General features: G+C 36.8%; 1 protein-coding gene across 2 annotated transcripts in view; it reads right to left on the bottom strand.

Annotated features, from left to right (window-relative positions):
• Positions 1-2,599: 2,599 nt before the first annotated feature.
• Positions 2,600-13,653, bottom strand: part of Rpn2 (Regulatory particle non-ATPase 2) — a 37,765-nt gene continuing 26,711 nt past the window's right edge. The window contains exons 8-10 of one of the 2 annotated variants that reach the window (XM_070088322.1): positions 11,922-12,026; positions 5,284-5,530; positions 2,600-4,468 (exon numbers count right to left, since the gene is read on the bottom strand). In XM_070088322.1, the coding sequence (XP_069944423.1) occupies positions 2,975-4,468; positions 5,284-5,530; positions 11,922-12,026 (1,846 nt within the window). In that variant the 3' untranslated portion in view covers positions 2,600-2,974. The remainder of the gene's footprint in view (positions 4,469-5,283; positions 5,531-11,921; positions 12,027-13,653) is intronic. The other variant, XM_053779693.2, reaches the window with a different exon arrangement.

Below are 13,653 nucleotides of genomic sequence, written 5' to 3'. Positions count from 1 at the left end.
ATATCCATTAGAGGCTCAAGTCTCAAAGGGCATCGATACAGTAGGAAATGATTAAAAACGTCACAACCCCCAAGAAGTCCGACCATGAACACAAATATGGCTGCAGCCACTGAGATAGTGTAGGATGAACCCTCAGCTAGAACCCACACTAATACCATTACACTTTATTAAACTACTTTTATAAATTATTTTAAGCTCTTTGCGGTATTGTTCATCTGACAACTTCGCAGGAAAATTAATAATGTGATAGATCAATATGTAAAGATAGTGTAGCTACGTTAGCTATAGACTTTGAAAGGAGAAAACGAAATCTTGGGGGGGTGAAACGCTGCTATTTTCGTCAGTTACTTTCCCTAGCTAGGAAGACAAAACATATTCATTCGGGGATAATTATTTTTGCTTACTTCCCTATCATATTTATTGTTATTCTATTATTTACTATTGTTAACAAGAAAACTCTAAACCCGTACGGATCATAGCACCAATTTAATACACTTCACTAACTTCCAGTTCTTCACTCATGTAAACAGATATTCCTCCCTCTCCCTTCATCAGACATTCAACAATTTCTCAACATCTGTTCTTCAGGATCTTTAACATCTTGCTCCATATTCATCATCTCTCCAAATTATTATCATCATAATCAAGGAGGAAGCACTAAACCCGTAGGATTATACAGCGTCTGTGGGGAGGGGGGTGATGTGGAAGGTATTCAGGCTTAATTCGGGGAACTGGAGCACAGATCCAATTCCCTAGATCAAGAGCCCCTCACCAGCATCAACGAACCTTCCTTGAGGGGACATCTCCCCAAAACTTTTTATTTTCATACATTAGCTGAAAACAACTCATTTTTTTTCTTCTTAAACTGTACTTTTATTATCAATCATTACATTTGTGGGAAAGTGCTAAACCCACAGAAGTCATGCAATTCCTGAGAAAAACAAGAGCCCTTCACCAGCATTAGGGTTATAAGAATTTTCCAAAATTTTGTTCACATTTTGCAAACAGCATATCCAGGTTATTATGATTAAGAGGAAGTGCTAAATCCATAGGATCACATAGCACTGTTGAATGGGAGGCAATTAGGTTTGATCTAAAGTTTGAAATCCAATTCCTTGGATCAAGAACCCCTCACTAGCATCAAGAAACCTTCCAAGAGGTGATATTCATACTGAAGTCTTCATGCAGACATGTCTCCAACAAACTCCTGTCAACTCATTGATGTACACCTGATCAAACCACTTTTTAAGTTTCATGTAACTGAAAAGACATACCAAGAATGTGGCAGTTGACTGGGAATGTATAAATGGATCATTTTTTTTTAGTATCTAGGTCTGATGCTTTTGGTTTCATCTCCTCAGACATACATGCATTACCTTATAATTTTTTTCAAAATTTATTTCATCATGGTGCCTGTGATCCTTTTGCAGTGTAATGGATGCCAGTGTTTTACACAACTCTTAAGTGCCAAGTAACATTCGTTCACTCTTCAGTTATTACAAACTATAATTTTACGTTTGACTGTAACAATAAATGTAAAAAAAACTGTAGCAACAGAGTCTAGTTGCAGTCCTTTCCAATCTTCACTTTTGAGATACATTATTAAATTCCTTAAAAAACTTAATTATTCAATCATGAAGATGAGAGATGGTAAATTAAGCAGTGTTGAGGGAAAGACATTGTCAGAAAGGAGGGGAGTGGCAACTCAGATGTTGCAAATCAGTGTCAGTTAAGATATAAGAGAATAAGCATTGAAGGTGGACTGTCAGAGGGCAAATAAAGCACACATACACCCAGTGTGCCCTTCAAATAAGAGAGGCATTTTTATGAGTAACAGTTCGTTGATTTCAGTTTGATCTCAACCTCTACAAATTTTAATATCCTTGGTTAACAAGAATTAGTCTTATGCTTACAGTTCTTTCAGCAAACCAGCCATATCCCCCCAAAGTAGGGTGGCTCAAGAAGAAAAACAAAAATTTCTCTTTTCAACTTTAGTAATGTATACATGAGAAGGGGTTACTAGCTCCTTGCTCCTGGCATTTTAGTCGCCCCTTACGACATGCATGGTTTACGGAGGAAGAATTCCGTTCCACTTCCCCATGCAGATTAAGGATAGTTAACCAACAATATTAAGTGGGAAACTTACATCTGGCAATTAGACAAACTGAAGTTCCTTAAATGCAGTGTCCTCATGTATGCTGTTTAAATCAGAGGACAGGCTAGCATATTAGGGCATTTAAGGTGCCTTTACTGAAGCTGGCATACTCCTGGATTAACAGGACAACTGATCAAGAGACGATGGACCATCAGGTCCTGACAAACCTCGCAAAGCAGCACCAGTAAAATGCGAGAACATCATAATTCTGTAACCATAAAGCATTATACCTGTTATTCAATTCCAAAAGTAACTTTGACACAAGCCACACTGATATGGAATTTTGTTGGGAAAACTTCCAATCTATACAGTATTTCATAAAATTTAAAAAATATTCCACCAAATCATATGTTGTACTGTACTGTGAAAATTTTAAGATCAAGCTTTCTCATTTAAATCATGTTAAATCAATCACTATGAAGCAGGCAGGATATAAAGTTTGGGTAAACAAATAATTATTTATTATTCCAAAGAAAGGTTCTAAAAGGAACTGAATTCTACACAAATCTGTTCCTTCCAGCAGTTACATTAGTGACGAATGTTAACCAACATGTAAATTCCTTAGAAATTTTCAGGATTAAGAATTTACAAAGAAACTTCACCACGTTAAAATAAATTAGTTTACAACTAATCCACATTTACCATTATTATAATTAAAGATAGTAATTATAGTAATAGTCTGAACTGCAGGCAGTATTTTCACAGAAAAAAAAATATTTGTATAGTAATAAAAAGTCTATCCTGGATATTTCTACCTATTAAACTGATAAAAGAAACTTTTTTTTATATTTAGAGGGGATATACAGCTCTTTCTACAATCTAATCTTCATCAACATATTTAAAGGGCTCTGGAGGATCTGGCTCAGTCTCTTCTTCTGTCTTGGGACCCAATGCAGGAACAGGTTGTACCAATTCTTCACTGTCTTCAGGTTTAGTATCTCTCATCAAAATTATTCCACCTATGCTTAGTTCTTTCACTGGAGTGTAACGTGATCCTTCTGCCATGCGCATAACTTTAAGTTGGGCTTTCATTACTCGTGCAGGATTACTTAGCAAATCAAAAGCAGGTTCTTCTTTTTTCTTTTCTTCTTCCTTTTTCTTTTCCTCTTTTTCTTTCTCCTTTTCTTCTTTTTCCTTTTTCTCCTTTTCTTCATCAACATCCATCTTCTCATCCTTCTGTTCTTTTTTCTTCCTTTCATCATCCTTTTTCTTTGCTTTTGCAGTTATAGAAAGAACGGCTGTTACCTTCTCTGCTACTTCCTTCTTTTTCTCCTCTAGGGGTGCTGGATATCCATAAGTGGAAGGTTTTGCATTTGAGAGAAATTGCATTTTTGGCATCTTTAATTCAGAGTTCAAACCAATCAGACATGTAGGTGTAAAAGCCATTGACAAGAAATGTGCCAATGGGAACCAATACCAAAACTGAGTGAAGACAAACATACCAACAACTGATGTCATGCTGGTGTGTCCTGTACGAGACTGTAAGGAAATGGTCATGTTTCGCCCACCAGCATCAATAATTCCCTGAGCAAGGATCGCCCCAAACTTTGCAATTGAATCTTCATGTTTATCTCCAATGACTTTAGCATACAACTGCCGGAAATCTTTAACCTTGGAACAAGTTGATTCAGTTTGCTGTATGAGAACAAGAGCAGAAGCTATGAGAGCACCTTGACGAACAAAATTCACAGGATCATTAGTTAGTGGTTCCAGCAACCCCAGGGCTTCCTTCTGTCCAGTGCCTGAACATGCAACACCCAGAGCCATGGCGGCACCATATCGAACATGAGGGTTGTAAGATTCAGACAGGAGAGAAACCATGCTCGGCATTTGCTCAGGAGACCGGAACAACAAGAACCCTAGAGCCTCTACAGCTGCTCGCCTTACATCATTATCCACATCGGAAACTGCTACATGCAGCAATCTTTTCATAGCTGGTGTTGAAGCAGTGCCACAGTAAGCCATTGCTACAGTGTACATTGCAGCTCGTCTTAAAATAGCATCCTTATCTTCACTGAGTTCTGTGATGAGACGATCAGCCTGATCCTGCTGGCCATACATATTCAGAGCAATACCCTGAGCCAAGCCACGAAGAATTTTCTCATGTTGTGTGTCTCGTGCATAATTAACCATATCAGATACTGCTTGTTCATTTGCTGATCCCAACATGACTAAGCCCATAGCCAATCCTGCTGCTTCTCCTGTTACAGCATCATCTTGGAAGAGAGAATATTTCAGCTGTTCATATACATCTGTACGCTGTGTGCCCATGGCTGCTAGACCTAAACCAAGACAACCACCATGACGAACAATCTGAAATAAAGATTTTAGTTTGACTAACAAGTTATTTAAAATTTACATATTATATTTAAATAATAAAAGGTATTAACTTTTCCTTCAAGCATATCAAGTGCTGCATTGCAGAAAATTATAATGCCACCACAGCCCAAATCTGGGTTAGTGAGATTCAGAGTTCCAATCTCTCCCACGCCTGAGTTTTTCTCAACTGTTTGAATCTGGCGCTTATTCTTTTCTACCATGCAATACCTCGTATGCAGTATCTAATTTTGATTAAAGCCCAATGTCAGTCTCCAGATTAAAATTAATGACATTATTTAAACCGATGTACTACAGTACCTTTATAATTTTTAGCTCTATCATTAACACCAAATTCATAAGATAGACTGGTTAGCAGGAAGCAATTCTTTTCACACAACCCTAGTTTGATTCCTACTTTGCCTGCCCATGCTGTTATCTCTACTTCTAAACTGAGAGTTCAAAACACAAGAGGATTAATTCTAGCTTTAATCCCATACTTATATCAAAGCTTTTACTTGCTCTATTCAGTGTCAATACCAACAAAATTTTCAAAACCTCCTACAATGTATTTCAACTGTAGGCTGACTTGTATCAAGCACAAATAGTAAATGAATAAAATTTTCCATATAAAAACAGTTTTTATCACAATGCATTATCTTTTGTGTATAGAGCAGATGCACTTAACCACCTAAAGACAACAATAAATTTTGAAGGCCTTGCTGCCACTGTGAAAGAAAGACACGATAATAAAGGATTTCATTAGAAAAATTTAAAAATTAAAGCTGCCCTACTAAAAAAACAGAACTCACATCGGTGGCTTCTTTCGTTTGATTAAGAAGATATTCAATGATGTTTGCCCCATGATTTGCATGAATTAGTCCTAAGGCATAAAGTGAGCCACTCTCTGCATAGCCTGGGCTGTTTGATTCCTTAGGTAAGTATGCCTGCATTAAAGTGAGTGCTTCTTTTTCATGGCCTCGGTGGATTACTCCTAAAGAAGCTGTGGCAGTCATCTTGGCCCAATTTGTTGCTCGAGATAACCACTCCAAATTATCTCTGCAAGAAAGCACATTCATTAAAAGGAGCCTTGTGGTACACAGTTGAACAAATCCTTTGTAATGTGTGGGGAAGATTATATTAACGAGTTTCACCTCAAGGATATACTGATTCCACAGGACACAAAGAATCAAAGTTGTATAAATACAGCATATACAGTACTTACTGATAATAAACCTTTATACATAAGCAATGATTACATTATGGGAGGAATAGTGTTGAGAATAATTCGGCAGTAAGTCTGTTTTATGACGAACTTTCATCAGTTTTTGCACTACAGCCTCTCCTCACTTCATGATGGAGTTCCATTCCTAAGACCACATTGGTAAACAAATTTGTCGCTAAGCAAGGAGCATACTATAATGGTAGTGGGTTTGTGCAAACCATCTCTGACATTGTTTTAATGTCACCTTTGCACCATTTATAACATTTTTAGTATACACCGGACCCCCGGTTTATGATCGGCTCCCAATGCGACCAATTATGTAAGTGCGTTTGTATGTGTTCTAGGTAGTAGGTTGGTAAACAGCAACCGCCCAGGGAGGTACTACCGTCCTGCCAAGTGAGTGTACAACGAAAGCCTGTAATTGTTTTACATGATGGTAGGATTGCTGGTGTCTTTTGTCTGTCTCATAAACATGCAAGATTTCAGGTATGTCTTGCTACTTCTACTTGCATTTAGGTCACACTACACATACATGTACAAGCATATATATACACACAGACCCCTCTGGGTTTTCTTCTATTTTCTTTCTAGTTCTTGTTCTTGTTTATTTCCTCTTACCTCCATGGGGAAGTGGAACAGAATTCTTCCTCCGTAAGCCATGCGTGTTGTAAGAGGCGACTAAAATGCCGGGAGCAAGGGGCTAGTAACCCCTTCTCCTGTATATATTACTAAATTTAAAAAGAGAAACTTTAGTTTTTTCTTTTGGGCCACCCCACCTCGGTGGGATACGGCTGGTACACTGAAAGAAAGAAGAAAGTTTGTATGTGTATGTTTGGGGGTCTGAAATGGACTAATCTAATTCACAATATTCCTTACGGAAACAAATTCGGTCAGTACTGGCACCTGAACATACTTCTTGAATGAAATAATATCGTAAACCGGGGGTCCACTGTATTTGTAAATGTTTATACAGTAGTGTACTGTATACTGTAATAAAGAGAATTAGAGGAAATCAGCTCTAATTTACATTATTCAGGTATGCATACTGGTCAGAGAGCCCAAGCTAAGTTCGAGCTGTCGGTAAACGAGTACGTCGCTAAGTGAGGAGAGGCTGTAAATGATCTATGTGTCTAGTGTTTCAGAAAGTGAACATTTGGAAATAATGTTATGGAAGAGAATTAGAGTAAAAAGAAAAAGTGTACTAAGTGCTACAGAACCACTTGTCAGCATATACAACTGTCTACATAACGGATTAAGGTTGTAAGGAATTTTTCTTTTTAATTTCAGCATTCAATGGAATAATGAAAAATTTAAGTGAAAGGGAAATTTGAATACAAAGAAAGTGTAGCAAGCAGAATGCTATAGTGTAACCAAAAAAAAAAATAAATAAAAGAACCATTAAAATATAAACCAAAAGACTGAAAATCTACTGGTGACTGAAACCATCTGATATACTACCTTATCAAGACAAAATTTAGATTAACTCTTTCACTGTCGGTGCCATAATATTACGGTTTGCAACCAGTGTTGGTGCTGTAATATTAAGCCAAAATTCTAGCAACTTCCAATATTGCAGAAGAAAGCTGGTAGACCTACATGTAAGAGAATGGGTCTGAGTGGGTAGTGTGCGCAGTATGAAAAAAAAATCCTGCAGCACGCAGTGCATGAGAAAAAAAAAATTAGACCGTGTTTTTGGTTTAAAACACAGACTTTACAGTGTATTTTTGTATGGAAATTATAGTCGTATTCTCGTTTTCTTGGTCTCATTTGATAGAATGGAAGATATATTACAGAAATAGAGATGATTTTGAATGGTTAACAGAATAAAAGTACCTTGAAATCGAGCTCAAATTAGCGGAAATGTTCGATTTTTGCCAATGTTCAAGAGTAAACAAATGATGTTGTGCGTCCAATACATGTAAACTGGTGGGTCTAATTCGCTTTCACAAATGCACTGATGTTATTTATACCATTTTTACAATAATGCAGTAGTCTGCATACCAGTAAATCTTATATTTTTTGTGTGAATAAAAATTCAAAATGGAAAGCAAGCATAATATAAGAGGGGCCTGGAGACGTGACTAATGAACAGAGAAAATGTTATTTTAGTGCAAGAAATGTTTTTGTTAATTCTGGACCCTATTTTGAAATTGGCCTTACTTGAATTGTGTATGAAACTGGCCAAGGTACCAATTTCTGACCGCTTTAGTGGGTAGTTGAAATCAATAAATGGACTGTTTCTTGTCCTCAATCGATAGAACAAATGGAGTACTAGTGAAATAGCTATGAGTTTGCTCAACTGGAACAATGGAAATGGCTGAAAATAGGGCAAAGTCACAAGAGCGTAATTCCACGGGTTTTCCATCAAATTTCGTATTTTTGGTGTCATTACCATCAGGAAAAGATTCTCTATCATTTCATAAGAAATTTTCTTTTTTTAAATTCTTTGACACTGAGAGCAAGTTTGTGAGCAGGGGTCTTGACAGTGAAAGGGTTAAACCCTTTAACTGCGGCAGGCCCTGAATATATAATTCTGGGTGTGAGGTAAGGTTCAAAAAAAAAAAAGTAAAGTAAATTCTGAAAGAGCCCATTCTTAATTAGAGATATGAAAAGAAAATTGAAACAAAAGGTAAACTTATGATTTTATGATGTGCTGAGGTTGGCAAAAAAAGATTATGGACACAAAACACACATTAAGTAAATTCAAGGTAGGATAACACGTGTCTTACAAAACAGTGATTAACAAAAAGTTCCTCAGCTTTACTCAGCTAAATTCAGATCCAGGAGCTCACTTTCACAATTGAAACGTATATAATGATTGTTATTATTGTACACTGTCTTAACCCTTTCAGGGTCCGTCCCGTAGATCTATGGCTTTACGTTCAGGGTCCAAACCGTAGATCTACGTCATGAGCTCAGCTCACTCTGATAAACTGTGAGTGGTACATTTGGGCCTAGATATGAGAGAATACATCTATGTGGTATGTGTGCACCACATAAAACAAATCCTGCAGCACATTGTGTATAATGAGAGAAAAAAACTGAGACCATGATTTTCGATTAAAACAGCGACTTTGCAGTGTTTTTTCATATGTTTTTTATAGTTGTATTTGCGATTTCTTGGTCTCATTTGATAGAATGGAAGACATATTACAGAAATAGAGATGATTTTGATTGGTTTTAGCACTGGAAATGGCTTGAAACTGAGCTCAAAGTAGCGGAAATGTTAAAATTTTGCCGATGTTCAAGAGTAAACAAACGACCTCACACGTCTAATACACACGAGCTGGTGGGTCTAATATACATTTACAAATGTGGTGATGATATTTATACAATTATTACAATTTTGCATAACAGTAAATCTTCTATTTTTTGGTGTGAATAAAAATTCATTATGTGAATAAGAAATCAAATTGGAATTTATTTGTAAAGCCTCAAAATGTAACTAATGAACAGAGGAAATGTTAGTTTAGTCCCAGGAATACCTACATTGTTTATTCTGGACCCTATTTTGAAATTGGAATATTTTGAACTTTGTGTTAAATTGGCCAAATTACCAGTTTCCAATCACATTATTTTGTAGTTGAAACAGTTGACTTGGCGATTTCTTGTGCTCAATCGATTGAATAGAAGTAATACTAGTAAAATAGCTAAGAATTTGGTCGACTGGAATAATGTAATTGGCCTAAAATGGGAGTCAAAGTCGGCAAAATCGCCGATTCGTAAATATCGCTGACACATCAAAATTTGCGAGAGCATAATTTCATCAATTTTCCATCAAATTTCATACTTTTTGTTTTATTACCTTCACAAAAGGATTCTCTACCATTTCATAAGAAAAAATAACAAATTTATTTTTTGAAAATTCTTGGACACTGGGGCACCACTTCAGATTTTGGCCTTGGACCCTGAAGGGGTTAATATACAAAAGTTAATTTAGCACTATACAGGAATACATTTGTATATCAATTACTGTTATATGAAACATACATACTATGTAAATGTTCCTACACAATGGTAGTGAGTTATGTTCCTAGATGTTCTGCAACATTGAAAAGCAAATTTCTGTCTTGGGTTTGAGTTCATATTGTGTTTCAGAGACCATATCTCCGTAATATATCTCTCTCTTATTTTGTTAATGTTAACATAGTCATTTTTTTTAATCACATCAGCCGTTTCCCACTAAGGCAGGGTGACCCAAAAATAAAGAAAAATACTTTCATCATCATTCAACACTTTCACCATCATTCATACATAATCACTGTCTTTGCAGAGGCGCTCAGATACAATAGTTTAGAAGACCCTCCAAACTCCCAATATCCCAAACCCCTCCTTTAAAGTGCAGGCATTGTACTTTCCATTTCCAGGACTCAAGTCCAGCTAACCGGTTTCCCTCAATCCCTTCACAAAATATTACCCTGCTCACACTCCAACAGCTCGTCAGGTCCCAAAAACCATTCATCTTCATTCACCCCTATCTAACATGCTCACACATGCTTGCTGGAAGTCCAAGCCCCTTGCCCATAAAACCTCCTTTACCTCCTCCCTCCAACCTTTTCGAGGACGACCCCTACCCACCTTCCTTCCCCTACAAATTTATACGCTCTCCAAGTCATTCTACTTTGTTCCATTCTTTCTAAATGACCAAACCACCTCAACAACCCCCCCCCCTTCAGCCCTCTGACTAATACTTTTAGTAACACCACACCTCCTCCTAATTTCCACACTCTGAATTCTCTGTATAATATTTACACTGCACATTGCCCTTAGACATGACATCTCCAATGCCTCCAGCTGCCTCCTCACCTCAGCATTTACAACCCAATCTTCACACCCATATAAGTGTGTTGTTACCACCATACTTTCGTACATTCCCTTCTTTGCCTCCATGGACAACATTTTTTTGTCTCCACTGATACCTCAACACACAACTTGCCTTTTTTCCTTCATGGTTAACCTCATCTTTCATAAACCCATCTGCTGACAAGTCAACTCCCAAATATCTGAAAACATTCACTTCTTCCATACTCACTCTCTCCAATGTGATATCCAATTTTTCTTTATCTAAATCATTTGATAACTTCGTCACCTTACTCTTACTCTTACATAGTCATATCTCCATAATATATATCATCTAGCTAATGCTAACATCTATAAAAATAACCAAATTGTAGAAACACTTAGGAACGAGAAACACATTGAGCACAATTTGAACAAAATTTTAAGTCAGTTTTCTATTTTGGAGTAGTGTGCCAGGCCTGAAAAATTGAGTACTGCTAGAAAACTATTGTATATTTGAATTTATTCATGAACTATCAGTATAAACAGTGAATAATCAAAACTTGCAAATAAGGAAGCTAGTGACTTTGTAGGTGCTTTTGCATACGTACTACATAAAATTGTGTATACCCAACCTGAAGAGATCAACCCTAGTTACATCAGCTAGTCATGAGGGTAGTAGGGAAATGGCTGTGGTGTATTACAATACCTAATCAAGTTTTATATTGCAATTTTTTGTAACATTCTAATAATATTCAATAATCTATTGCAACAATATTTATAAATGTGGGCTTAACTCAACAGTACCTTTGGAAAGAAAATACAGCAATGTTTCCAGCATTTGTAACAAACTCTGATTGCTCTCTACCACTCTTTCTCATTGTCTGGCATCCTCAGTAGTAATTATCTCATTCCGAACTGTCTTTATGGCTCTGATGATAATCTGCAAAGGGAGCACTGTGGTGCTAGCTAGCAGCTGCACACTGGTGAACTAGGTAGTTTGCAGTTTATTTACTGGCACATTACCAAACATCTGTTATCTGTATTACTGTATGATATAGTGTATACATAAGGAAAATGAAGTATGTTTTATAGCAATGATAGCCAACACAACCAATACTTAACTATGCCCTCAATGCTCTCTCTTTGTATTGGTATCATTGTACTTCACTGCCTTTTACTTTCACTGTCTGGTGTCCACTGAAGGCCATAACTGTTATCACATTTCGAGTCATCTCTACAGCCATCCTTGATAGTAAGTGTACTGAAGAAAACTAGAACATGTTTTTATGGCAACAGCAACATTTTGTATCTCTCTCTCTCTTATTCCTTCTCTTTTGCAAATTTGTACATCATCACGACCATCGGAGTATCTTAACCTCATCATTTTAGGTATAATAATGTCGATTTGCACCCAATATTTAATTAAAAAGAAATAAAAAATACCTAGGTTTCGAGTGTTCAAGAGTACTTTCACGGATGTTCCACCGATCACGGGGGCCTCCAGATGATATCCACCGCAATAACGAGGGTTTCACTGTATTTATACTCCTGTGAGGGACATAAAGCACAGCCATATACTATTGAGATGCATCAAGCAACATCAAAAAATCTTACAACTTAGCAGTCTGATTTGTCGATATTTATAAAAAATAAACTTTTAGTCTTCTCCCTGACATGAGGATTGAGAACTAAATGACCATCCAAGATTATTTATGGAGTATTTCATAGGTCAATTATTTCTGCATAAAGGTTAGCTCTTTATGCTAACGTGAATAAAAAATTGTTATATTAAGGGCAATGATAACATTCATCCTTAATATACCTCTGAAGTGTTTCAACAGTTTTTCCATTTATGCCGGCAAGACCTATGGTTACATTACCATGGTTGTCGTGCTATCAGCCAGGCTACTGCTACTTGCAGCCCATAGGCAATCAAGCATTTCCTGCATATACAGTAGTTATTTCTAGAAGACTTGATCTTAATGCTTATGTTCTTATATCTGCTCGTATAATAATACGGTACATACTGCAAAAAGGAGTCAGTTGTTATTAGCCAGATGGTGAACATTGTGAATTACCAAGTTAGTTTCAGGTCAGCAGTATGCACTTGGGTTATGGATAGAGAGAGAGAGACCATTAGAAACATCTCCAGAATAATCTTGTCTCATCTGCACTGTTGATTTGCTCAGGGGTTTCACGATATGCAAGTTTTTTGCCGGACGCTTCAAGGTGACAAATACTGTATTGGAGAAGAACTGAGAGTATTTAGAAAATTTTGATCATCATTTCTGTGTGGGACTCCAAAAACAACATAAACCTAAGCATGTTGTAATACAGTAACTAGTGATGCAGCACTTGTAAGGTATCTTGGTGAGAGTTAGGATAATATACGGATGCAAAAGTGAAGTCATAATGTTTTGAGGTCATAATGAATTTAGAAATGTGCCAAAGTATTGGTATCAGAATCATTATCGGCTGATTTTGATAATGTCAATATCTGCCTAAAACTGAGTATTGTATCATTAGGTATTGGCTAATTTTGATGGTATCAGTACTGATATCGGCAAAAATTTCTGTATTGCTCCATCCCTAGTTGAAATGTAGGTGTAACACTAGCACTTTTCAAGTCTGACACACATACACAGAGACGAGAGGATATATAGTAGGTTGGTAGACAGCAACCACCCAGGGAGGTACTACCGTCCTGCCAAGTGAGTGTAAAACGAAAGCCTGTAATTGTTTTACATGATGGTAGGATTGCTGTGTCTTTTGTCTGTCTCATAAATATGCAAGATTACAGGCATGTCTTGCTACTTCTACTTACACTTAGGCCACACTACACATTCATGTACACGTTTATTTATACACGCACATCTGAGTTTTCTTTGATTTTATCTTAATAGTTCTTGGTCTTATTACTTTTCCTTTTATATCCATGGGGAAGTGGAATAAGAATCTTTCCTCCATAAGCCATGCGTGTTGTAAAAGTCAACTAAAATGCCGGGAACAATGGGCTAGTAACCCCTTTTCCTGTAAAGATTACTAAAAAGAATAAGAAGAAGAAAATTGTCGAAGTGGGAAGTCTGAATGTGCATGGATGTTGTGCAAATGATAAGAAAGAGATGATTGTGGATGTTATGAATGAGAAGAAACTGGATGTCCTGGCTTTAAGTGA

Source organism: Cherax quadricarinatus, chromosome 24 (genome assembly GCF_038502225.1).
Source record: "Cherax quadricarinatus isolate ZL_2023a chromosome 24, ASM3850222v1, whole genome shotgun sequence".
NCBI lineage: Eukaryota > Metazoa > Arthropoda > Malacostraca > Decapoda > Parastacidae > Cherax > Cherax quadricarinatus.
Note: the sequence above shows the minus strand (reverse complement) of the source record. Positions and strands in the feature narration are given on the sequence as shown.